Genomic DNA, 23,754 nt, shown 5'->3' with positions numbered 1-23,754 from the left:
TATAGCGTCTACTGCCTCTTTGTTGAACTTTATTTTACAAAGAATGTGAGGCAGAATGAGACAATCCTGCCTTCACCTCCCACTTGCCTGTGACATCCTTCCAGAATAATTTTTTTTCTGAATAGGAAAGGGCAACAGGATGAGGAAGATGTCACCTTCCTGCAGATAGATTGAAATTCATTCTTCTCTTTCTGAAGCCTGAGGGAGGGAGAATCCAACACACTTGTATCCCTGGGGCTGAGGAGCCAAGCACTGGGAACCACCCTGGCCGAGGGTATAATGGCAGGAGTGAGATGTTGACAATGGCAGCTTCCTTGCAAAATTTCAGTTATCTGCAAATAATTAACTCAGCTTTTTCAACATGTCTTTATTTGCTTAAATTAACAAAATATAGGTTACATGCTCTTTTCAGGTAAACTGCTTTTTCAGTGAAGCAGAAAGCAATATTCACAACTTGGGCTGCTATATACTTAGAGTTTTAGTTTTTAAATAGCAAGCCAGAGTTCTGTACAAAATCAACATTTGGTGTAATGTTGTCCAAATATGCGAAGGATTTCAAACGTTAGCTCTGTTATATTTTGTTCCAGCAAAGCAGACAAAGATCATAATTCAAAACACCATGTTAATATTTTATTAAATGCCTTCAGGGCTTAATAAATACAGTATGCACATTGAGCTTTCTCATGCAACTACTCATATACAAATATACCAGTTACTCTTGTGGGTTTATGAAAGGTCAGCCTTAGTCTCATGGCCAGTGGGGAGTCAAATTTTTAAAAAGAGAGACAGAAAGAGGAATTGAAAGGTAACATGAGGAGTAATCATAGGAAAGAATAAAAAGAATAAAAGAAAAATATGCCACTTTGCTGGTCCATTGATTTGTTCAAAGTGACAGTGGTCAAAAGGCTGGAAAGCATTTGGTAGTGACCTATTTTCAGAGTCTCACAATGTGATATTCTGGTTTTGGAATGCTGGTAATCTTGGAAGGCTTCATCCCTTAGTTCTCTGAGATGGCCCACATGGACTCTCCTTCAAGGCTTGCCTTCTGGTTCATCAGCTCATTAGGCAAGGCTGGCCAACCCTTCCCTTAACTCTGTGCTCATGCATAAAGTGTCCATGTAATTTCTCACCCAAACTGGAATACTTTTGAGAATTAGGGTGACACTTGAATAATTATCCTGGGACAACAGGTCTAAACCAGGATCATCCCAGGCAAACCAGGATGTTGGTTACTCAACAGCATACAAAACCAATGTTTTAGCCTTGGTGCTCAGGTTAATGCTGTATTAACCATCAGGTTAGATCTAATTAAGTGTCTTATGCCCAGAGTCAACAACTAAAAACAGGCCCTGGAATACTCCATAACAAATTGTTTTTATTTCTCCTAGACCTTTTTACTGCCTCCAAATAAAATTTTACTTAGAATGCTAATGTATAAATCAGATGGAACTTGAGCTGCTTGGAGTGAGGTGGGTGTGGGAGTTGAGAGCTTCTCCTCCCCTTACCACTCTTCAGAGGCCTAAAGATGACCTCTGGCTTCTCTAAACACAATCTGAAAACCACCATTCTAGACCATACTCTCTCTGTCTCAACATTAACTGGTCCCTCAAACATTCCCATGAGGTTTGTTTTGATTGGAAAGGACTAGAGCCTGTTACTCTAGAATTTCCTGGTTTCCATTCCAGCCAGGCATACTCAGAACCAAACGGCATTCTACAGGACGTGTGGTCAAACACAGCACATAGTAGGTCCTCAACACATGGCCGCAGTGTGAATAAATGTGTAACCAGACCCTAAGAGCTGGAAGCCTCCCAGGCCACACTGCCAGCATCCTGGGCAATTTCATCAGAGGCACTGATGAGCTATATTAATACTGAATGGAAGGGACTTGCCCCTCTGAGGACTTGGAATGGGTTTTTGACCCAGAGTTGTGCTTGTAACCACAGAAACCCACAGTCTTCTCTTCACAATCTCTGTTGCAGGTGCCCTTACCTCAGGACATAGTACTCTTAGCACTTCATGGTGGTGGGGAGGCTGACAGGAGAAGCTTTAGGCAAGGTGGCAGGCGAAATGAGTCAGAGATGGACACAACACATGGGTGAGTGATGACAACCAGGTGGGGCTAATGGGGCAGCACCTTGGCCTACAGAAAAGGCCAGCCCCCAGCAGTTGGAGATGGACATGTCTTCTAAAGGAATGTACTGGGAAATCTGGGATAGGATGAAGCACAATAATAACCAGTACCTAGCTCTACAAATAAGAGTCAAAACTACCAAACAAGAAGTTTTTACATAAACAGACACAGTACCAGAGGGTTATTGCTATGGGCAGTCACACGTACACGACACCCGGTCAGTATTGCTTTTCTCAGTGCCAGTGCCTAAGTAAGTCTGACCTGCTGGGCCCATCCCACCCAATAGAGTCATTTCCACTCACTGGCATCATGGTTCAAGCATCTGGGAAGAAATAATGAGTCACCATAGGCCAGTCATGCATTTTTCAACATAGTAAGTGACCATAAACATCACAGGCATCATCTTCTAGTATAACGTAAAAAGTGTGTATCTATATATAGAGTATGTGTGTCCGCTCATAAGGCTCTTACAGACAGGTAAGAAGGCCTAAGTCAGCAGTATGATTGTGAGGTCTCCTATTCTCAACCTTAAAGAGTCTGAGGCTAGGAACAGAAATACTTATGAAGTCTCTGGGAAGTGTCCTGGAAGCCACAGAAATGGTGAGTTCTATTTTAGTCCCCTCAATCTTCTCAATCTTGGCTGCACATAAGAATTGCCAGGAGCAATTTGGAAAATTTCAGTCCTAGGGCTCCACTCCAGATCAATTAAATCAGAATCTTAATGGGTGAGGCCTTGGTTTGGTGGTTTTTTTTTTAAAGGTCACCCCAGATGCTTCTAATGTACAGCCAGCACTGAGAACACAGTCCAGAGTCTTCTTTACTAATGATTTGCTGTCAACTATTCTAGTACCCCAAATAAGTCAGAGCTTAGATTTCTGGGAGAATTCTCTGAGGTCACCCCCCCAGCTCTAGCTCTGAGGAGAAAGCCCCCTGGTCACTGGTGACAAGTCTTCCTGCATCTGTCCTTTTTTTTTTTTTTTTTTTGAGGCAGAGTCTCACTCTGTCACCCAGGCTGTAGTGCAGTAGCGTGATCTCAGCTCAGCTCACTGCAATCTCCACCGCCTGGGTTCAAGCGATTCTCCTGCTTCAGCCTCCCGAGTAGCTGGAACTACAGGCTCCTGCCATCATGCCTGGCTAATTTTTGTATTTTTAGTAGAGAAGGGGTTTTGCCACGTTGGCCAGGTTGGTCTCAAACTCCTGACCTCAAGTGATCTGCCTGCCTCGGCCTCCCAAAGTGCTGGGATTACAGGCGTGAGCCTCTGCGCCCGGCCCCTGCATCTGTCTTATGGGGCATGAGGCCTCAGAGCAAGACAGCAATGGTCTCCAGGAGGGAGCCGTGCTCAAGAAGTGAGGGTTTGTCTGAGGAGCCAGGGCCCCAAACATCATCATATCATCTGAAAAATAATGCTCCAAATGCTCAATCTGATGAAGACAGCCGACACAGAACAAGAGAATCTAAGTATTCTAGGTCACCAGTTTCCCTTAGTCAAAATTATTCTTCTCCTGAAATTTTACCTTATATCTGCAGCAACTACTGGAGAGCATTCTCTTCAATAGCTCATCCTCCTGGGCCATTTCTGACATTTTTGGTTATAGAATAAAGGCTATTTTTATATATATGACAACAAATATTTTCATCTATATGGAAAATATTATAACCTTCACAAATTCACCTAAATAGTTATTAATAAGGTGACACCTCAAGCACCATATTTTTGCAATTAGAAATTTACCATGTATTGCATATGAATCAAAGGAAAGTAGAATTTCTAAAAGCACCTCAGCATCAGCTTACAATTAGATATCTGGAAGAATACTCACAGTTTATTATACTGGCAATGCATAAAACGCCACTGATGAAGACCCTGCACACGTGTGAAGGGTATCAAGGGCCCCGTGAATGACCTGAGAAGGCTTTCCATTACCTACATCCCTGCTCATTTAGTCTAAGCCATTTGTAGAGATTGGTACTATTCGCCAGTCTCCAGAAAATGACAGTTCATGCAGAAAGCTATATTTGAACTGCCTCGTTCTCATTTTCCAAATGTAATTTTAAAACTGTCCACTTAGATACCTAAAAGCACTGCTTGTTTTTCCATTTTCCTCTCCAGTAATTCTTTCAAACTCTCATCTCTGTGCTTGAAGTATAAGTAATCAGAAAAAGAGGGGCCCCGCCGGGTACTCTGAAAAGCCCTGAGGCTGAGACACTCATCTCTGCCGGCACAGTCTCTCTCCTGGCTGCCCTCTGCCCCAAGGTCACCCTTGCTCCTCTTCTCCCATTCTCCCTTGGATGCATCTTCCTTCTCCTCCTTGCAGGCTTCCTCCAGCACCTCGGGGGCGTGCTCCGACTTGGTGGACAGATCCTCGGGTGTGCAGAGCTGCTGGCTCTGGGGGGCCAGGCCAGGGCTGTAGGGCTCCACCTCGTAGCAGTTATCCTCCTCTTCCTCCTCGTGGCAGTGGCTGCCCTGGGCACTCTCCCCGTCTGACTGGAACACCGGCACCTTGGCCCGGCGCTTCTGAGAGAGGTCAAAGGGCTCCTCCTGCTCCAGACTCCTCAGGACACCGGCTGTCTGTGCCAGGGCGATTCTCCCCCTTCCCAGACCTGCAAGAGCAGAGTAAGAATTCATGCACCTGAGGAAATGCTGTGGAAATGGGACCTTGAGGAAGGGGAGCAGCCCGGGGCCGTTTAATGTATTCCGATGCGTATTTTAAAAATAGATCATTCCCAGTAAGGATGTGGTCTTGGGAGGCTTGTAACAGACAGTGTCCAAATTGGTTTAATCCCTTTAAGGTGAATTTGGCAACATGCACCAAAAGCTTTAAAAATAAGCTTTGACTTAGCAATTATGCTACTGAGAATTTAAACCAAAAAAATAGGCAGGCAGGTGCACAAAACACTGTGTGGATGCATATCACCATATTTTTTTTTATCACAGTCAAACAGTGAAAAAATTTTGTATTTAATAATAGGGGTTTGGTTAAATAAATAATGATATATCCATATAGCAAATTATGCATAGGGGATGTAGAGACCTACTAATGATCACAAAAAGATATTTGCTATGTATTTTAAGTAAAAACAAAAATATATGTAAGTATGTGTGTGTGTATTTATTTATAGTGCAGACCTGATTTTATCTAGTTAGCCATTTCTATTAAAAAATATTTGGAAGGAGGGATGTCAAAATCTTAAAGTAACGAACATTCTCTTTTCACTTGTAATGTATTATTGTTTTATTTTTTACCATGAGCATATGTTTTATCATAAACAAAAGTAAATCAATAATAAAGCCATTTTCATCTTGAACAAAACAAAGAGATCCTATTTGGGGCAGCAGACACCACCCCTGACTGTGGCCCCTTTGCCAACAGCCTACTCATAGACAGGGTAGAGATGGCATGAAGAGGTCCTCTGAGGAGCTCACACAGCCCCTGTGTCTGACCTCCAGTGTCCCTGCTGTTGGGCACAGTGATTCAAGGAGGCCTCACTTTTGGCTTCAGTTTGCAGGGCTGTAGGGATGGGCTTTTCAGCATGGCAGTTTCATTTGATCCTGTCTTTAAGGCTTTGACCTTTGATGAGCCAATAGTCAGGCCTCCAGGGATGGGCTGGACACTGAGGAGGAGCAACAGGAAGGGAGGGGTCCTGGGGTGCAGCCAGACCAGGCTTCTGGGAGTGGGGTGCAAAAAAGAAGGGTAGGGGCGATGATGTCCAATTTTGTTCACTTTTTGATGCTGTCAGGCAATGAAGCTGTCTGTATCTTTAATCTTGTCAGGGGACAGGAAAGATCTTTTTAATGATTTTTGAGCCATTTCAAAAGCTAGAGTGAAAAATAAAAGCTAATACCCTTTGTAGATGAAAACACTGAGATTGTTGAAAGTCTGTTAAAATTTTTCAAAGCAACCCTCTGATAGTTATTTTTCCAGAACAACAGAGCTGTTAGGTGTCTTTTAGGATTTGAGCAGCAGTGTGGGGTAAATCATGGCGACCAGGTCATGCTTTCAGTTGGAGTGTGGTCTCCTCACTGACTTGTATGTCTCCCGTCCTGATGACAGAGCAAACCTCACCGCTTCCGGAAAAATCCAGGTCTAGCCTGGGGAAGTGGCTCAGGCAACTAGAGATTCAGTGAATAATTCAGGGGAAAAACGTTTGCAGGAAAAATAAAATTGTTTTTGTTTTAACTACAATTTTTTTCAGGGCTTTTGCACAAACTCCAGCCCTTTTTTTGTGACCACAGCTCCCTGTTATCCAGGAGTCACTAGAAACTCGGCGGGTACTGTGAAAAACCTGAAAGCTACAATCATTTTGTTTCACACTGTGTGTGCATATGTCTATCTATTTATGAATATGCTCGTCCACTCGACCATCTCTTTTGTAAGGAGGTGAGTGAAACAGCACATAAACAAATCACCCCATGTTTCTGCCTAGGGTAGTGAGCACTGGCTTGATTCAGAAATTGAGTTGGAATCCCAGTTCTGTCTTCAGACTTGCTGTTTGACCTTGAGCAGTTTATCTAACACCTCTAGGCCTTGGTCTCCTCTTATATAAAATGAGAATAACACAGTCTCTTTCACGGCATTGTAGGGCCAAGCAATAATGTCCCTAAGGTGTCTCACCCTGTGCTTTGATCATACTAGTGACCGAAAAGCTGTTAATATGATTTTGTAAACACAGACATCCTAGAGGGCAGATGGTCTCCTTCCCCTAGTATCTGCCGCTGCGTGTAGTTCACTGCTTTGGACACAAGTGCATTTATTGCCTGTTTATTGAAGGGCTGGTTGATTAGACGATTAAGGAGCAACCCTGCTGAATTGAGTAGATCTGGAACATAAACTCTTCACTGCCAAGGGCTCTGGGACTGAGAAGGTAAAGGCAGTGAGAACTTTTCATTAGTTCAGTGAGGATTCAGTGGGGGAGGTGTAAACCCCTGCTCTGCATATGGGCCAATCAGCCCTACCTACCAAGCAGGAAAATTGTCCTTGGGTGTGTCTGGTTGTGAACAAGTAGGAAAGACCTAGCCTGCTACCAACATACTTCTGCTAACAGTAAGGCTTGCACATCTGTTTTCTAAAAAGGAAAGAAAAATTGCGTGCCCATTCACAGCAAAGCCATGAAGAGGATACAATAAAGGCTGCACAGTCAGAAAGGGCTAGGTTCAAATCTTGACTCTGCCACTTTTCAGCAGAGCAACTTTGGGCAAATTGATCTCTTGAAGCCTTCATTCCCCCGCTGTAAAATAGAAATAATAGAAGTTCTTCCAGCCTGGAGTTGCCATGAATATTAGTGACAAGCCACCTGATGTAGTGTCTGGAACAAAGGAACAAATAATGGTACCGACTGGCATCATGATGATAGTCCAATTTACTCTAATTCACTTGTACTTACTATGTCAGAAATTAGCATCAGATTTTTTCTAGTAACATTATAAGGTTAGTCTTGCTACTCTGCTGTGGTCTTGACAAGAATAACCCTCAAGGTAATGCCCCATAAAACGAATTCAGCTCTCATTTGTTGTCCACTGGACTGACTTGCAGGGCTTCCCAGAAGAGTGATTACCTTGGGAATGAAGGCCCCGCTCCATGACTCCATGCTTGACTTTCATGTGGCGTGTCAGGTTCCCCTTCAGGGTGAATTTGCTTGGGCAATAGAGGCACTTGAAGGGTTTGCTGTCTGAGTGCAGGTGCATGTGGCCCATCAGGTTGTGCATCCGGTTGAATTCCTTCCCACAAAGCTGTTGAAGATGGGGATGAGAACACAGGTTACTCTGCCCGAGTGAAGCCCCATCCAGGCCCCTGGAGCACAGATACCGCTTCTACTTTGTTTGGACATTGACATTTTAATCTGCTTGCAAGGAAAATGTCCATAAGGAAATCAGGAAGGAGCCTCAGAGGTGGAGCAAGTAGGGGTAGATTCATGAGATTTGTTCCTGGATTTCAGAGATCTTTAAATTCAAAGTAAAAATATCAAAGCTTGTAAAGCTTCTTTTGAATAAAAGCTTTTGAAAAGGAGAAGAGCTGATCTAAAAAGCAGTGGCTACAAGTGCTCCTCCTTTAATAATAAGAATGTGATTATGTGTTTAATATTTATGCAGCATTTGCAATATGGAAGGCATTGTTCTAAGTCTACCGTGGAATATCTTATTTAATTCTCACACCAATCATATGAGATGGTTGCTATTACCACCCCCATTTTACAGATGCACAATCTGAGGACTTACGTCACTTGGCCGAGGCATACAAGTAGTGGGTGCTGAAGCTGGGTTAATGAACTCAGGCCATCAGATGCCAGAGAACACATGGTCAACCACCAGACCATACTGTGCGTCTCCCAACACAACTCTTCTGTATCAGGCAGAAGAGACTAAAAGAGTACACTGTATTCTTATATACAATGTATTATTATAATACACTGTATTATTGTATACAATGTATCAGACAATGCTTTTTAAGTTGCTTTATTTTCTAATTACTGGCATGGATTTCAAAGATAAAAAAATGAAAAATCATCTAAGGAAGGAGTGTGTCTTTTCTCTGGGTAGAAATTTGAAGTAGTGAGAGTAGTATCTCAGGTGTACAGGAAGTAAGCATGTTTTATACTCTTTCTTTCTTTCTCGTCATTCTCTCTATTTCAATCAAAGTGCAAATACATGAAGGACAACTGGTTCTCCAACTGCTTTTGGAAGAGGAGCAGAACTCTCTTCTCACAGGTGATTTTGTATATGCAGAAAGTGTAACCCAGAAGCAGACTTCTCTGGGGGTGCTTTTGTTGTCCCCAAGCCTTACTAGAACAGGAAAATTTCAGCCCTTCCTTGGCTGTGGTAGGAGGAATGCAAACAGTGATTTTGTGTCTGTGATTGGACAAGAATGTTAAGGGAGGAGAATTCTCCTTCCCTCCCCAACCTCAGAGGCCAGTGGAGCTGGGGCTGCACTATGTAGTGAGAGAGGCCACAGAGACACTCAGGGTGAGGCATCCTCTGAGGCTTACACCAGTTTTCCTTTCTCACTGAGATATATTTTTAGGGCCAATGCTGGGGATTCTGGACTAATTTTTATTAATGAAGGCAATAATTTCATTAGTTGGCTATGGGAGATGAGTGTTGAGCTCGTCTTGAAAGAGTAGATAGACCTCTCAAATGATGATTTGGGGAGTTTAGCGTAGAAGAATGCTGGGTCCATGTATGGATAATAAATGGCTGGTTCTGTATTCTTGAATGATTCATGTTTGAGAATTGTAAGTACTTTCCTCACTTTTGCTCTCTCTTACTAGCATGAATGAATTTGGCCTACAAGGTGGGGTTCCAAGCTCAGCATCCAGACAGAGCACCTGCACACCACATTCATTTGAAAATGGTGACCTAAGAGGGGAAAAGGATGACAGAATTGGTCTAATTCCAACTTTCTCAAGAAAAGCAATATGTAAGATAGATGACTCCTTTATTCTCAATTGAGATAATTTATTAAGATGTATCAATCTGTGGCTCAGCATGCACATGTATAAAAGTTCTATTAGAGTTGTATTTATTAGCTTAATTTGCCCACTTCTCCACCATCATGGCTGAAAGGTTTTTTTTTTTTTTTGAGATGGAGTCTCGCTCTGTTGTCCAGGCTGGAGTGCAGTGGTGCCATCTTGGCTCACTGCAGCCTCCACTTCCCAGGTTCAAGTGATTCTCGTGCCTCAGCCTGCCAAGTAGCTGGGACTACAGGCGCCTGGCTAATTTTTGTATTTTTAGTAGAGATGGGGATCTCTGGCCATGTTGGCCAGGCCGGTCCCAAACTCCTGACCTCAAGTGATCCATCCGCCTCAGCCTCCCAAAGTGCTGGGATTACAGGGATAAGCGACCATGCCAGGCCAAAAAGAAGCTTTGAACCTAGAGATTCTACATTAGGCATTTCCAGTCACGGGTCATTTTTAGAAAAAGCTTACCTCATTTGGATTGTGGGATGGTTCCTGGTTATTTGGAGTGAAGCTGCTGTTACAATTGCTGAGTATAACCAGTATTTGGTTCAGATATGTTCTCACTCAGGAGACTGCAACATGCATTAAAGCTTTGCCTGCTTTTTTATTTATTATCTGCCTAGTATTGGCGTGACACATCATAGTTCCTCAGTAAGCATCTGCTGAGTGAGGAAAGGGGTGGGAAACATAGCCACAGAAGAATTGATCAAAGGAAAAGCCATGAGTGGTTAAGGACAAGGCATGTAGCGGGAGAGAAGCTGAAGGCCAGAAGATCAATTAGGCTACTGCACTAGTCCAGGCATGAACGGGGTCTGGTGGTCCTATAGGCCAGAAAGAGGTCATTGAAAAGAAGTGACAAGCACCTTCTGCACTTGGCTCGCATGATGAGAGAAATTCTTTCAGTTATTATCTGTGGTTGCTGAAGCCTTAGAAACTGAACTGGTCTGAGAAGGTTTTGGAAAGGGGATGGAATTTTAGCCTGTGAAAAATGTGTAGAGTGCAGTTTGTTGTACACAAAGATAAAGTCTCTTCATAAGATATTTTCAGACACTTCAGTCAACCTTACACCACAAGTAAGGTAACTACTATTGTGACAATGATCAAATTCTTGTTGCTGCCACACCTTCTGGGACCTTGGGGTACTGTAGACCTTGCAATTCACCTGCCCCAAGGCCCCATCTATTTCCCTTCCCCAACTCCATGCACAGGGGTGTGCGCCTGGTAAAATGGTGTCTGGGCTCTAAACAGCATCCCAGGGAGTCTCCAATGAGCTGACTTCCTTTTCTTTGCAGCCAACTCAGTATCAAGCACAGGACTACACATATGGTACACTTCTGAATGCCTAAGTCTTTGGTTGGGGAAATAAACAAGTCAGGGAAATATCATTACTTCATGCAAAATTCTACAAAGCAGCCATCACCAGCTCTCATCCTTTCCCCACAAAACCTATTAGTTTTCAAACTAAACTCCTCAGTGGCAGAAGGATAGAGCCAATTAACACAGGACCTGAGATACTCGGGCTCCATTCACACCTGGGCGGTAGGTACTTAGCTTCTTCCTCTCAGCCTCTGACCTTCCACCAAGCCTTTAGGTTCTTATCCAGAACACTTGGCCTTCTCACCTTTCACAGAAGATTGTCCTCATCTGAAAACACCCAAGTGTATGGAGATATTTTATGTCTGTGAAACTCAAGAGAGAAACCTCTCACACACTGTTAGTAAAGAGAGGCCAGAGAAAGAGGATGGGGCCAGTGAATCACGGTGCTCTTGGGTGGAGCCTGAGATGCGAGCCCCAAGCAGAATTGTCACAGTAGGGGATGGGAGTTAGACGAGAGGGAGGAGGAATGGATGGGAAGGACACCAAATCTCTAGGTTCTTCTCCAGAGAAAAGCAGCCATTGAAGTCAAGGTCTCCTTAAATCATGCGATGTGAAGCTAAGAGTGTGCCCAAGCAGGACCTGCTGAATCATCTCTGCCAAGGTCTGTGGAGATGAAAATAGGAGTGGATGTTGGTTCAGGAAGCCGCTGGAGTGGTGAGGACTCTGATCTCATTGCGCAGGTGCACATCTCCACCAGCGTGCCCCCGCTTGACCTCTCAGTCACTCCGAGGAGCACCGTCAGTGTGTCTTGACATGAAATCTCAGCTTCTCCATCCACCCGCTTTTTAAGATGGAGGTGGACTTCAAAATTTAATAAAAAATGGAAACAAATATTTTAAAGTGCCCTTTAAACATGGGTTGCATGGGTTATTAGGCTTTGAGATGTCAGAGTAGAGAGAGGAGGTGTAGACACAGAAGGACAGAGAGCTTGCTCCATTTTCTCTTCTGTATAATGTTGATAATAATCATTGTTTCCTATGAAGGTTGTTGTGAGGATCAAGTGAGATAATTCACAAGAAGGACTTGGCAAATAGTAAGAGCTCAATAAATATTAGCTCTTTTTACTATCATTATTGTGTATATAGTAGATTCTTTTACATTCCAGAAATGGAAAGCTCTTTGAAGATGAGGGGAATATTAAAGGAAGAGCCAAATGAGGAATCTGCTTAGTAAATATACCCACCAGGCTACTTGGAGTGTAGTAGAAATGCAAGCGGTTGTGCCTGCCCCAGGTCTAGGAAATGAGGATGGAAAAAGAGGCTTCATTCAAGGTTCAGGGCTGGGAGAGGGCCGAGTTATTTGGCTCCCCCATCCTTAGTCTGCCCTTTGAACAGCTGACGGATGCCTGTGTGCTCCGGGCCTCCTCGTCCCGGCCTCCTGGCACCCTTCTCCTCCCTGGTCCAGGGCCTGGAGGCACCTCAGGCACTTGCCATGAACCCCAGTGGCCGTGCTGACAGCCATGGAGAAGTCGGCTGTGGCCAGAGACAGGGTGATAGCAGTGGGCAGCCACTGGGCTGGGGCCAGAAGCAGCACACCGCCTCGCCCCAGCCAGCCTGGTGTGAGCTTTAGAAATGAGATGCACCAGGAAGCCTGTGTTTTCCTATTCAGAGAGAAGAGGTCAGAGAGCTGCGGCCTGCAGCTGAGGAGAATGGCCTCCGTGAAACTGCCCTTCCCGCACATTCTTCTCCCTCTCTCTCTTTTAATAAGAAGGGTGTTCCTTTCCTCAAAGGGAGAGAGAGGGAGGGAGGGAGAGAGAGACTGTAAACTGTCCAAAAGGACCGTGAGAAAACAGGAAGCTTTGAAAAGTACAAGAGAAAGCAAGATGAAATCTATTTGCAGGCGGTCCCCTGGGGACATGTGAGGCATTGTTAAGCAGGCAGTTCATATGGCTATATCCTTCCTTCTGCTGAGGAGGGCTTTGCTGCCAAAAGGCTGCTATCTGGTCACTGCCTTAACCCCCTCCATGCCAGCCTGAAAACTCTGACCCCAAGCACTGGGCCCCTCAAAGCCCCCCATCTGGTTTCTTCCTTCCTGGAGCGTCAAAGAAAGTGAAGGGAAAATGGAGCCAGTTTGACAACAGTGGTGGAACCCCTCTGCAGGGAGATCTCATCCCTATTCTGACAGCTCTGCCCTCTGGCCTTCAGCCTTCTGCTACAGACAAGGTTTCAGATGACCTGGTGATTCACAACTTAGGCAGCTGCCGGCTTCACCCATCTCAAAAGAGAATTTGTCCCGGAAATTCTGGATGGCTGCTTTTCCTGGACAGGTTTCCCGAAGACGGCAGCTGGTTCTTTGCTGTTATGGAGTTTGGCCACTACAAGGATAGGCTCCAAATCAACCCCTGTGTGCTTACCCAGAATCTGGGAAGCATATTTCTGAAAAGTGGCTTAAGTCTACAGGCGCAGGTCTCTGGAAAAACTCCAGCTGGCTCCAAGAAGCACGAGTCCAGAAGTCCAGCCAACAGCAAAAGAGCCCAGAAGGGCAGTAACTTTTTTATAAGGAAAAAAAGAAAAGAAACATGGAATGGAAACCTTTCCTCTCCTCTAATTTTCCATCCTATTGTGAATGCCTAATCCCACAGTGACTGAACATTTCTGCGTGCTAGGGACAGCTGTTTCCACTGAGCACAGGGCTGGAGAAGATCAGTTCATATTGAGACAGGAGGAAGGATGCATGTTAAGAAGGAATTTTAATGGTGAGAATCCCAAAGAATTAGAATCTGTTACTAAAAGCCTCTTCCTTGCTGTGAGTTTTTGGGTAAAGGAGAGAGAGCAAAGACTGCCTCTTCTGCCCAGCCATGTCAATCACAAGACATGAAGTGGATGGCTCTTCCCTGTTATGGCAACAAAACACAAGTTCAGTTGCCTGGCTTGTACTCCAACACCACGGAGCAGCCAGCCAGCCATGTCTCTCAGATGGCTGTGAATTGCATTGCAATGGGCAAATGGCCCTCCATCCCTCTGTCAACTCCCAAATCCCCAACAACCTTCAACCAAGGCCAAATTTCCAAGAATCTAGCACAGCATAGTTGGGAAGCAAGAACCACAGGACAGCATCGTGAGATGGCTCACGCCACAATGTGACCTGGAGCTAGTTTACAAATGCAAAGAGCCTTGTGACATAATCTGTAAACCCAGACATGCTCTGCAAGTCTGTTGAAATGAAGAAGGGCAATGGTACAAAGAGGGCACCCAGCAGGGTGACACTGATGGGAGATGGGGACAGGGAGAGGAAGACCCTGACTGTATGCTTTGAGCACTGTCTCAGAGACAGAGGGCTGTGAGTCAAGGTGGCTGACACTCATTCTTGTTTCACAAATGGCTAAGAATGGAGAAGGCCCACCTTCTCCATTGCTTCACAAGAACGCCCTTTCACATCCAATTCTTTTTGTCTGATGATAGACGACACTCTCTGGGGAGCCTCCTGACCTCTAGTGAGGTCTCCTGAGAGGACTTACCAACAGGAAGAAGCAACCTTTGCAAATGATCAGTCCAATTCCTGTGCCAGGCCCATCTCTCCCATTGTAAAATATAAGCTGTGCGTTGTTTCAAAGCTGGCATTCTACTTTATAAACCACTCTCTTATGGGTTGTGATGGTGTGGACCAGACATGGAGCCTCATCTAACCTCAAGAAATGGGTAAAATAGTTTCTGAACTGTAAAGCTGAGCATCCAACATCTTTTGGACCATGTACATGCACCATCATTGGAGTGGAGCAGGAAGGAGCCATCGTTCATGAAGGGAGGCCCTGAACATCAAGCTGGGATTGCTTATTGCATCAAGGGCCCAGGTTACATAGCACCTTGCAGTCTCTTGTGCACTAATACTAGAGAGAACCCTCTAGATCCTCAGATACTACCTGGTCCAAGAAGTCCTCCAAGCCCCTGAGGGTAGAGAAGCAGAAATGCCTTTGTACCCTCAAACCACACACAGCCTACACTAGCTTTGCCCCCTGACCTAACCCTATATTTCAGGAACATTTGCTGCCTGGTTTTACCACTGCTACTGGACCAGAATTGATGAGGTGGAGGTAGGAGATGGCTGAACTCGACAGATGTGAATTTTCAGGGGATTATAAACTATGTTAATGGCTCCCTTCATATTTTATCAACTTGACTCCACCACTATCAGTTGATAAGATTAAAAATTCAGTTAATGCTTGAAGCCCAAGAGTAAACTCAACACAAGGAATGAAGAATGGCAAAGAGACCTGCTTGAACCTCCATTGTAGGAGACAGTAAACCCTTTGCAAGAAGAAACAGCTCTGTGAAATGTGAAGTGCTCTGGGGGCTCAGTGAAGTGGGAAGGAAACGAAAGAAGTCCCTAAAGAGAGAGAGAAGACGAGGTCGTGGAGTCCATCGCCGCATGCAGCCAAGGCCTCACTTCATGGGCATACAACACAAGGTCCCATAGTCAGAAAGCTCCTGAGTTTGGCTTAATGCTCTGCTTCCATCATCTTTAACTCCTGGTAATGTTTGAACAAGGAGCCTTGCATTTCCATTTTGCATTGAGTCCTGAAAAAGATGTGGCCTGTGCTGCATGAAGCTGACTCTCGCTTTAGACGGATGTAAATTGACTTTCGAACCACTGGGAATATGAAGAAAAGGAGGGGAAACAGAAGTGGGTGGCAGGAAAAGGGCTGGAGGGAGAAGCCTCCCTCTCCCACCTCTGGACAATGCCCACACAGGTCTAGGGAAGCTCTGGTGTCTGACCCCTCACCCCTTCCAAGAGTTGCCAACACAGGAAAGAAGTCAGCTTCACAGGGGATTCCTTCAAGTGGGGCCACACTGCAGAGGTACTAAAGCAGGAACAGTCCCTGGAAACAGGGAACCCCACTTCAGGAATATAGATCAGCAGAGTATCATTTGAACCCGATTAGGTACCCAGTAGCAGAGAGAAAAAACCTCCATTTCAAACAGAAGGGCTGTAACGATATCTGAATGTGGTAATTTCCCTCTTCTTCCCCCTCAGCCTTCTTCATGACCGGATGACACTTGGCCAGTACATCACTCGGATTAAACCCAGTCATGGCCAATGCTCTCTCCTCATTTTAGAAGTAGAGAGAGGAAACACTCTTGTGAGGTGGGGACAGCCTCGGGGAGCCGGAGCATTTCTGAGTAATGCCCGTCAGCGCCTTGGGCTTTACAAATCTCCAGCTCACACGTTTTCTCGGCTGATGGAATACAAACCCAACCAAATTAGTCTAACAGATATTTTAACAAAGATGCTCCATCCCTCTGCTACATGGCACTTAGCAATAGGTGAAAGGCACTTGAAGTGACCGTGCTCGCAGTTATTCCACAGCCCCAGCAAGCATTTCTGAGGGCCTCTGAGGGGCTAGCTTTGGAATCCCTCTCACCGTCTCTAGGAGGCCTGCCCTCAAACTATACATATGGCTCAGCCCAAGTGTCAAGAGGCAAGGAGAGGAGAGGAGGTGGCGGTGGGTGGGGGGGAAGCTGTGCTAGAAGCTTCTCTGACTCTTTTCTATGTCCTGCTCATTGCCTTGTAAAGAGAAGAAGGCTAAACTTGCTTTCTCCTCTCTAGAACAAAAGGCTCTCCACATCACTTGCATCCTTTAACAGCCTCCTTCTCCAAAAGGGCCTTCCAGCCTCAGACCTTTCCCTAGTGCCTGGCTCTACCCCTGGGCATGGATGCCACAGTGAGACAAATAGGGCAGGCTCCTTAGGGACCTCCAGCCTGGCATGATGTAAGTGGGGTGTGCAGAGAGGGATAGAGTGGCAGATGGGACCTGGGGTTGGCCACGAACCTACTCTGAGCCCCCGTAGCCCCACTGATGAAACAGAGTAGAAGGCTCCCTGGGGACCCTTTCCCATCAGGCATTTGCACAACCCTCTGGTTCCTCTCTAGTCCCACTGCCCACCTTGCATTTGAAAGGCTTCACGTCAGAGTGGACGATCATGTGTGCCTTGAGGGTCTGCTTCTGCACGAAGCTCTTGTAGCAGAGGTGACACTGGTAGGCGCGGATGTTGGTGTGGATCAGCACGTGTCGCTTCATGTTGGCCAGCAGGGTGAACTCCCGCCCACAAATCCCACACTTATGCTCCTTCACACCCTGCAGGGAGGCAAGATTCAGAAAAGTGGTGATTGACAGGTAACATGCTTTCATCAGGATCATAGGCTTCATTTTCCTCTCTGCCACATAAATCCACAAAGAGCTTGGTGATAGATGTTGAGTTTCAAATGGTGTAGCTTCAGCCTTGTTAAATTACTATTTTCTTGAAAAGTGTTGATTATATAATCTTTTTTTTTCCTTCTGAAAACCATAAACTAGCCAGACTATTAGAGGAAAAGAAAGCTCTTGTTTTTGTTGTTCCAGCTGCTGCTGGGGTTAAGTCTCCGGTGATAGTTCTTGAGGATTAACAGGCTTTTAGTAAGAGCACTATGGGCTGATATGCAATATGAGTCCATAATCCAGCTTTCATGATAATGAAAAAAAAATCTTCCAAAATGATATTATCATTTCCCTTATGGAAACCAATGTTCTCTTGGGTTCTCATTAATGGACTTGAAAATCCCAGAACAACTTATATCCACACTGCAGTAAATTACAACTTAAATTACAACTTGATAATCACCCTCTCAAGTTGGTCCCCTGGGTTCCCACAGGCCACACTGACCTCCACAATGACATGGTTATGGAGCCTTCCCTAAGCCAGCTCCTTCTTATAAAGAAATTTGGCAAGAGATAGCTTTCTGAATTAAGGAACAGGACAGGAGGCTTTCTTGTTTCCTTGCTGTGCGTGAAGGTGTGTTTGAACCAAGGCCCTTAATTGAGAGCATTTCCAGGGACTCACAGCTTGAGCCAGGCATTCACTAATCCTGACTATCCACTGCTTCCCCACAAAGGCCTTTGCAAGAGGTCTTGACCCTGAATGACTTTTGGGAAGAAAAATTTAGAGAACCAGGGCACTAAACTGAAGGTTATCATAGGATTAGAACAAGTTACTTAGTTAACAACTGTACCTGATGAAATCCATATTGCCTGGTATTCATAGTGGCTGAAGGAGGGAAGGAGGGATTCCAAGCTCATCTCTGACTCTCTCTGTCTATGTTTCCATTTCTTTACTTTGAGGCATGGTAAGAAAGAACCACTCTGCAGTTCTGGTGGGCCCATGGTACTAAATGGTGGATTCAGGTCTCTGCCCAGCTGTTTACTGGCTGTAAAACCTTAGATGAGTCGTGCGGCCTTTTTTAGTGAAGGCTTCTCATCACAAGATGAAGTGGTGGGTCATGAGAACCCTGGGGTTCTTTCTAACTCAAGCACTGTCTAGTCCAGATCATGGTACATGAGTATGCATTTATGTTAATAAGGAGACCTAGAAATCAACCTCCTTTAGAAATTAAATTTTGATTCTGCCTATGGAGATGAATCTTTAAAATGTAGTGCATATTCAAACACTCAGTTTAAGATTATAAAATTAATGAAAAACATTTTCTTAATGGATTTTAAATTTTATTTTAGCATCTTTCTTTTTTTTTTTTTTTTTTTTGAGATGGAATCTCACTCTGTTGCCCAGGCTGGAGTGCAGTGGCATGGTCTCGGCTCACTGCAAGCTCCGCCTTCCGGGTTCACGCCATTCTCCAGCCTCAGCCTTCCGAGGAGCTGGAACTACAGGTGCCCGCCACCACGCCCGGCTAATTTTTTGTATTTTTAGTAGAGACGGGGTTTCACCGTGTTAGCCAGGATGGCCTCGATCTCCTGACCTCGTGATCCACCCGTCTCGGCCTCCCAAAGTGCTGGGATTACAGGCGTGAGCCACCGCGCCCGGCCAGCATCTTTCTTCTCTCAAGATTTTCTCTGGGCTTGGCTCTGATCCATTTGTCCTGAAACCAAGGAGACGTTTCTGCTTATCACTGTTTTCAGAATTCTTTAAAGAGAATTCTGTGTCCAAAGTAAGATTCACCTGTAGGCTGGCCTAGAATGCAAATGAGCAGGAGCCTGGACACAACTTTAAGGCAACAAAGGAAGCTGTTGTCTCTCTGATAGGATCAGTGGAATCACAGAGTCGGAGCCTGTCAGGTGGTCAGGGGTGCGAACAGGGAAGCAGGTGGAAAAGGGGAAGTGTTCACTGTAGAGTGGCCAAGGCACAGGTGCCTGTGTCAGAGATTCCTGAGTGACCTCCCATGCCTCAGTGTCTTCAACTGCAGATCGGGAGTAGCTCTTACAGTTGTTGAGAAGTAAATGAGGATTAAATGAAGAGTGAAACACCTGTCATATAGCAAGTGTTCAACAAATACTACCTCTCACTGTTTGCTGACACCTCTCATTAAAATGTATTTTGTTTTCTAATTCAAATGAAACTTATTTCAGACACCAGGCTGTTTCTCCCATTTTGACTTCATTTTCTACCATCTTACAGGATCTTCATATGCTCTAAAATGCACTTTTGATTCCTTTCCCACACACAAAGGAGCCCCTGAAGTTAGCGAATGGTCCCCTTTATGGCTGAATCCCAGTCTGGGTCCTTTGTTGATGGTTCCTGCACTTGGCAGGCGACTCCCCTCTGGATAGTATCTACAGGTGCCTTTTGTAGGGCAGGAGCTGTTTGTGCAGAGCCCACAAGGCAGCCACACATTTCATCTCTGCTGCAGAGCCAGAAAATACCCTGTGTTTTGTCCTAACCTAAGAAGTGAAACGTATTATAGCACAGCAGAAACATTATCTTGGCTGGGCAAAGTCCTCTCCTGACCTTTCAGAATTAAAGAATGCTTTAGAAACTCTGGCTTGCTAGAAGTCTTTCCTGCCAAGAAAACCACTTGAGGTTAAGGGTGTGAGAGTAGGAGTCAGTGGGGGCAAAACTCCCTCTCGGAGGCTCAAAGCAGGTTCCATACTTTAGCTGGGGTAAGATTTCAGGAACACCACTAGGGCCTTGTTTTAGTTCAGCCTGAATGACTCCAGGGCTATGGTTGCAAACTGGGCTGAACTCAGACTCTTGGGCCTGTATTTCCCCTTGAAGACCTGAGCACAGAGAAGATCAAACAAAACCAAACGGAGAAGGATGCTTTCTCATGCCTCCTACAATGTAAACCACAGGGCACTTCACCCAGCTAGGCACGGGTCCAACGCAGGGAGGCATAGGCCCTGCCGGCCTCAGCCAAGCTCTGCTTCCCTTGGAGAACTTGCATATGAAGCAGGTCTCACAGTTGAGGGAGAAAACATCCAAAAAGTTTTCCACTGCTTCAACAGTAAAAGACGAAGAGAATTATCCAGAAGGTGCTCCCTGGCACATCCCAGGCACAGAGCTGATCTAGGGTCTGATGACACACTCATGCTAGTGCCTTGGATGAAGTTTCTAGAAACCGAATCTGCAAGATTCTTGGAGGCTAGGGAGCATCCTTCCTCATCTCCTCTGCAAATGTCTGCATTTATTTCTAGGCCTACCTTAGAGTCTAGAAGGCTGCTGGGGCAAAGGGCTTGGTCGAGAATCGTTCTCTCTTATTTAAACGTGAGGAAGGACCTCAGGGCTCGGCCAAGGGACCGCTTGTCCGGGGTAAGGTGCAGAGCGGCACAGGCGTCCTGCTCCCCAGTGCTCTGCTCAGGGCCCCGCTCCTCTTCCCAAGGCCCCGTCCGCCCCACCAGAGGCCCCGCAGTACCTTGTGGGTGAGGGAGTGCTGCTTGAGGTGGTGCGGCTGCACAAACTCCATGCCGCACTCTGAGCAGATGTAGGGCCGGATGTCCTTGTGCTTCATCATGTGGTTCTGCAGCTGGCTCGGGTACTGGAAGGTCTTGTCGCACTCGGAGCAGTTGTACTGGATGGGGCCCCGGTGCGTGGTGAGGTGTCTCTTCAGCTGGGCCAAGGTGGGGAAGTCGAGGCCGCACTCCACACAGATGTTCTCGCGCCCACTGGCGTGCTTGGCTTCGTGGGCCTTGAGCTCGCTGGGGTAGGCAAAGCCGCGGCCGCACACGCGGCAGTTGTGCGGCTTCACCTCGCTGTGCTGCATCATGTGGCGCTTCAGGTGGCTGGTCTGGGTGAAGGCCTTGTGGCACACCTGGCACTTGTGGGGCCGCGTGCCCTGGTGGGTCAGCATGTGGGTATGCAGGTGGCTGAGCTGCTTGAAGAGCTTCCCGCAGTGCGTGCACGCGTGCGGCTTGATCCCACTGTGGCCCAGGATGTGGGTGACCAGGTTGTATTTGGAGGTGTAGGACTTCTCGCAGGTGGGGCACTGCCAGCGCTTCTGCGAGCCGCCCACGTCCACGTAGTAGCTGTCATCGATCTGCACGTTCACGTCCACCCTCTCCACCTTCTGCTTGGTCTCCTCGCTCTCCTGGGGCTCGGCTTTCCGGGGCAGCAGAGGTTCCGGGGGCTGCTTGGGCAGGAAGGTGTGCCGGCTGAAGGGGAAGGGCGAGGACGAGGGCACGAAGAAGGGGAACATGAGGCCCGGGTGGACTTTGGGGTAGTAGGGGTAGGGCGTGGGCAGGAATGGAGTGGGCGTCGGCTGGGGCCACACGGCACTGGGCTTAATGGGTTCCTGCTTGACGGGCTTGCCCCCAAAGTGTTCCAGGCTGCGGTAGAATTGGAAGCCCACGTTGCACAGGTCGATCATCTGAGAGTCATACTTGGGGCGCGGGGGCTGCGGGAACAGCAAAGGGAGGTTGGGAAGGCCGTGGTTTTTGTTCTCCTCTGAGTGGAGGGCGAGGGTGACTTCTTCTGCAGGGTGGTTATAGGGCATCTTTGTGGGCATGCTCTTCCGTTTCCTAGACCCTGCTCCTTCGAAGACCCCGGGGAACCCATCTAGGTCTCCTGGAGGAGGTTCATACCGAAACTGGGAAAATGGCCCTCGGAGAGCTTCTGGGAAGGGGTGTCTTTGGGGAGCCTTTCCCCGAGAAGCCACTGGCTGCAGGCAGTGGGGAAAGGAGGGGGTCTTCTTCACAGCCAAGTTGAAATGCACATCCTCATCTTTGATCATCTTCATTTCCTTCTGCATCCTTGGCAATTTTCCTTTAAAGAGAAAGAAACTTGTGTGTTTTGGTTTGGTTTTGTTTAAAATCCTCTTTTTCCTTAAGGATTCTGGCTATTTATCAGTACTAATTTATGAAGAGTAATACTTGCTTAATATGGACCCTCATTTATCCTAGGGCTGTTCAAAATATCGCTTTTCTTTCTCCTTGCAAACCCAGTTATCAATATGGATAGCACTGGCCTCTTGGGGTGACCAAGAGGTACCAAAGTACCTCTTTGATCAGGGTACCAAAGTCCAGATAAATGAAATGACATTCTCAAGTTACATAGGTACTCACTGAAGGAGTGAGCACTAGACCCATTCTGCTGCAGCTTTTCAATCTGAGTTGTAATTACATCTACTAATGGTGATTGGAAAGTGACTTTTAGGGTCTTTTCTTTTGTGTAAGGAAACCAATTTTCACTGCTACTCCCTTGCTTGGGCCTTTGCTGCTGGAAAATGAGGATATTCAAAGCCTCATAGGAGAAGGGATGTTAATGCTTAACTCAGATCTAATCGTTTCTGAGTATCCGCTCTGAGTAAGGTGTGCTACTAAGGCATAGGGAGTGAATGACATAAACATGATTTTAAAAAGCATATTGAGTAGCTCAATGTTATAAAGTCATCCTGGCAATGTACACATTCCAGTCTTAAACCTGAAGCAAGCTGGAATGAAATATTCCTTTATTATGTGAAATAAAGCCACACATGGGTCTCTCCTTTCAGACAGGTGTCAAAGTAAGGGGCAGGCTTGGTGACTCCTGTGGTGCCTGACATGTCCCCTGCTGACACAGCCGGTTACTGTGTCCTGAGACATAGGCATGTCTGAAAGAGCTGGTGGTGGGACTAGAGTCTGAACAAGGGGCAGTGTTTTTCACGTCGCCTTGCCAGTTTTCTTTCTTTCTTTCTTTCTTTCTTTCTTTCTTTCTTTCTTTCTTTCTTTCTTTCTTTCTTTCTTTTTTTTGAGATGGAGTCTGGCTCTGTTGCCCAGGCTGAAGTGCAGTCCAGTGGCACAATCTTAGCTTACTGCAACATCTGCCTCCTGGGTTCAAGTGACCCTTGTGCCTCAGCCTCCCGAGTAGCTGAGATTACAGGTGTGCGCCACCACGCCCTGTTAATCTTTGTATTTTTAATAGAGACGGGGTTTCACCATGTTGGCCAGGCTGGTCTTGAACTCCCAATCTCAAGTGATCCACCCGCCTCGGCCTCCCACAGTTGTGGGATTACAGCGTGAGCCACTGCACCCATCCTTGCCAGTTTTCTGTCTTCTTCATATGGATACTGACAGAATGAACCAAGTGCTAACTCCACATTTCCAGTGAGGGTCAGTTCTACCCAAGTCCTCTGAGTTTGAGTGAGATCAATCCCTTTTGCTCATCAGATGCTCCCATGGAGCCAGCTGGCTTGGCCAGGTGTAAGGCCAGGTGTAAGAGCCCTCCAGGTGTAGGGCCACTGGAGACAGGGCTGACATAGAGTCTTAGACTAACTCAGGGCTCTAGCCCTTGGGATTGTCTACAAACAAGGCAATATGGGGTGAAGGTCCCAGGGCTGAGAGGGCCAACAGTTTTCAGTGATTTTCTATGGTCCTTGGCGAGTCAGATACAGCTTTTACAATGATCCAGCTGTTCTTAAATTCTTAAATGGCATGTGTGTCTTTTTGGGAGGCTTGAGAGCTGCAGTACAATTAAAACAAAAATGAGCCTTTTTTTGTTTGGTTACCTAGTCTATATACAGACAATCCAATGAGGAAAAAATATGTGCCTTATTATATAACTATCTGGGCATTATTTAAAGCTGGACAGATAAATAAAAAATAATGCTTAATATT

General features: G+C 46.1%; 1 protein-coding gene across 1 annotated transcript in view; it reads right to left on the bottom strand.

Moving 5' to 3' along the window:
- Positions 1-347: 347 nt before the first annotated feature.
- The window catches only part of ZNF366 (zinc finger protein 366), a 67,088-nt gene continuing 43,681 nt past the window's right edge, over positions 348-23,754 (bottom strand). Inside the window, exons 2-5 of the mRNA XM_526899.6 lie at positions 20,580-21,925; positions 16,846-17,037; positions 7,689-7,863; positions 348-4,736 (exon numbers count right to left, since the gene is read on the bottom strand). Of these exons, the coding sequence (XP_526899.2) occupies positions 4,201-4,736; positions 7,689-7,863; positions 16,846-17,037; positions 20,580-21,911 (2,235 nt within the window). The 5' untranslated portion in view covers positions 21,912-21,925 and the 3' untranslated portion in view covers positions 348-4,200. The remainder of the gene's footprint in view (positions 4,737-7,688; positions 7,864-16,845; positions 17,038-20,579; positions 21,926-23,754) is intronic.

The sequence above is a fragment of the Pan troglodytes genome, chromosome 4, assembly GCF_028858775.2.
Source record: "Pan troglodytes isolate AG18354 chromosome 4, NHGRI_mPanTro3-v2.0_pri, whole genome shotgun sequence".
NCBI classification, from domain to species: domain Eukaryota; kingdom Metazoa; phylum Chordata; class Mammalia; order Primates; family Hominidae; genus Pan; species Pan troglodytes.
The sequence above is the reverse complement of the archived record's forward strand: the minus strand, read 5'-3'. Positions and strand labels throughout refer to the sequence as shown.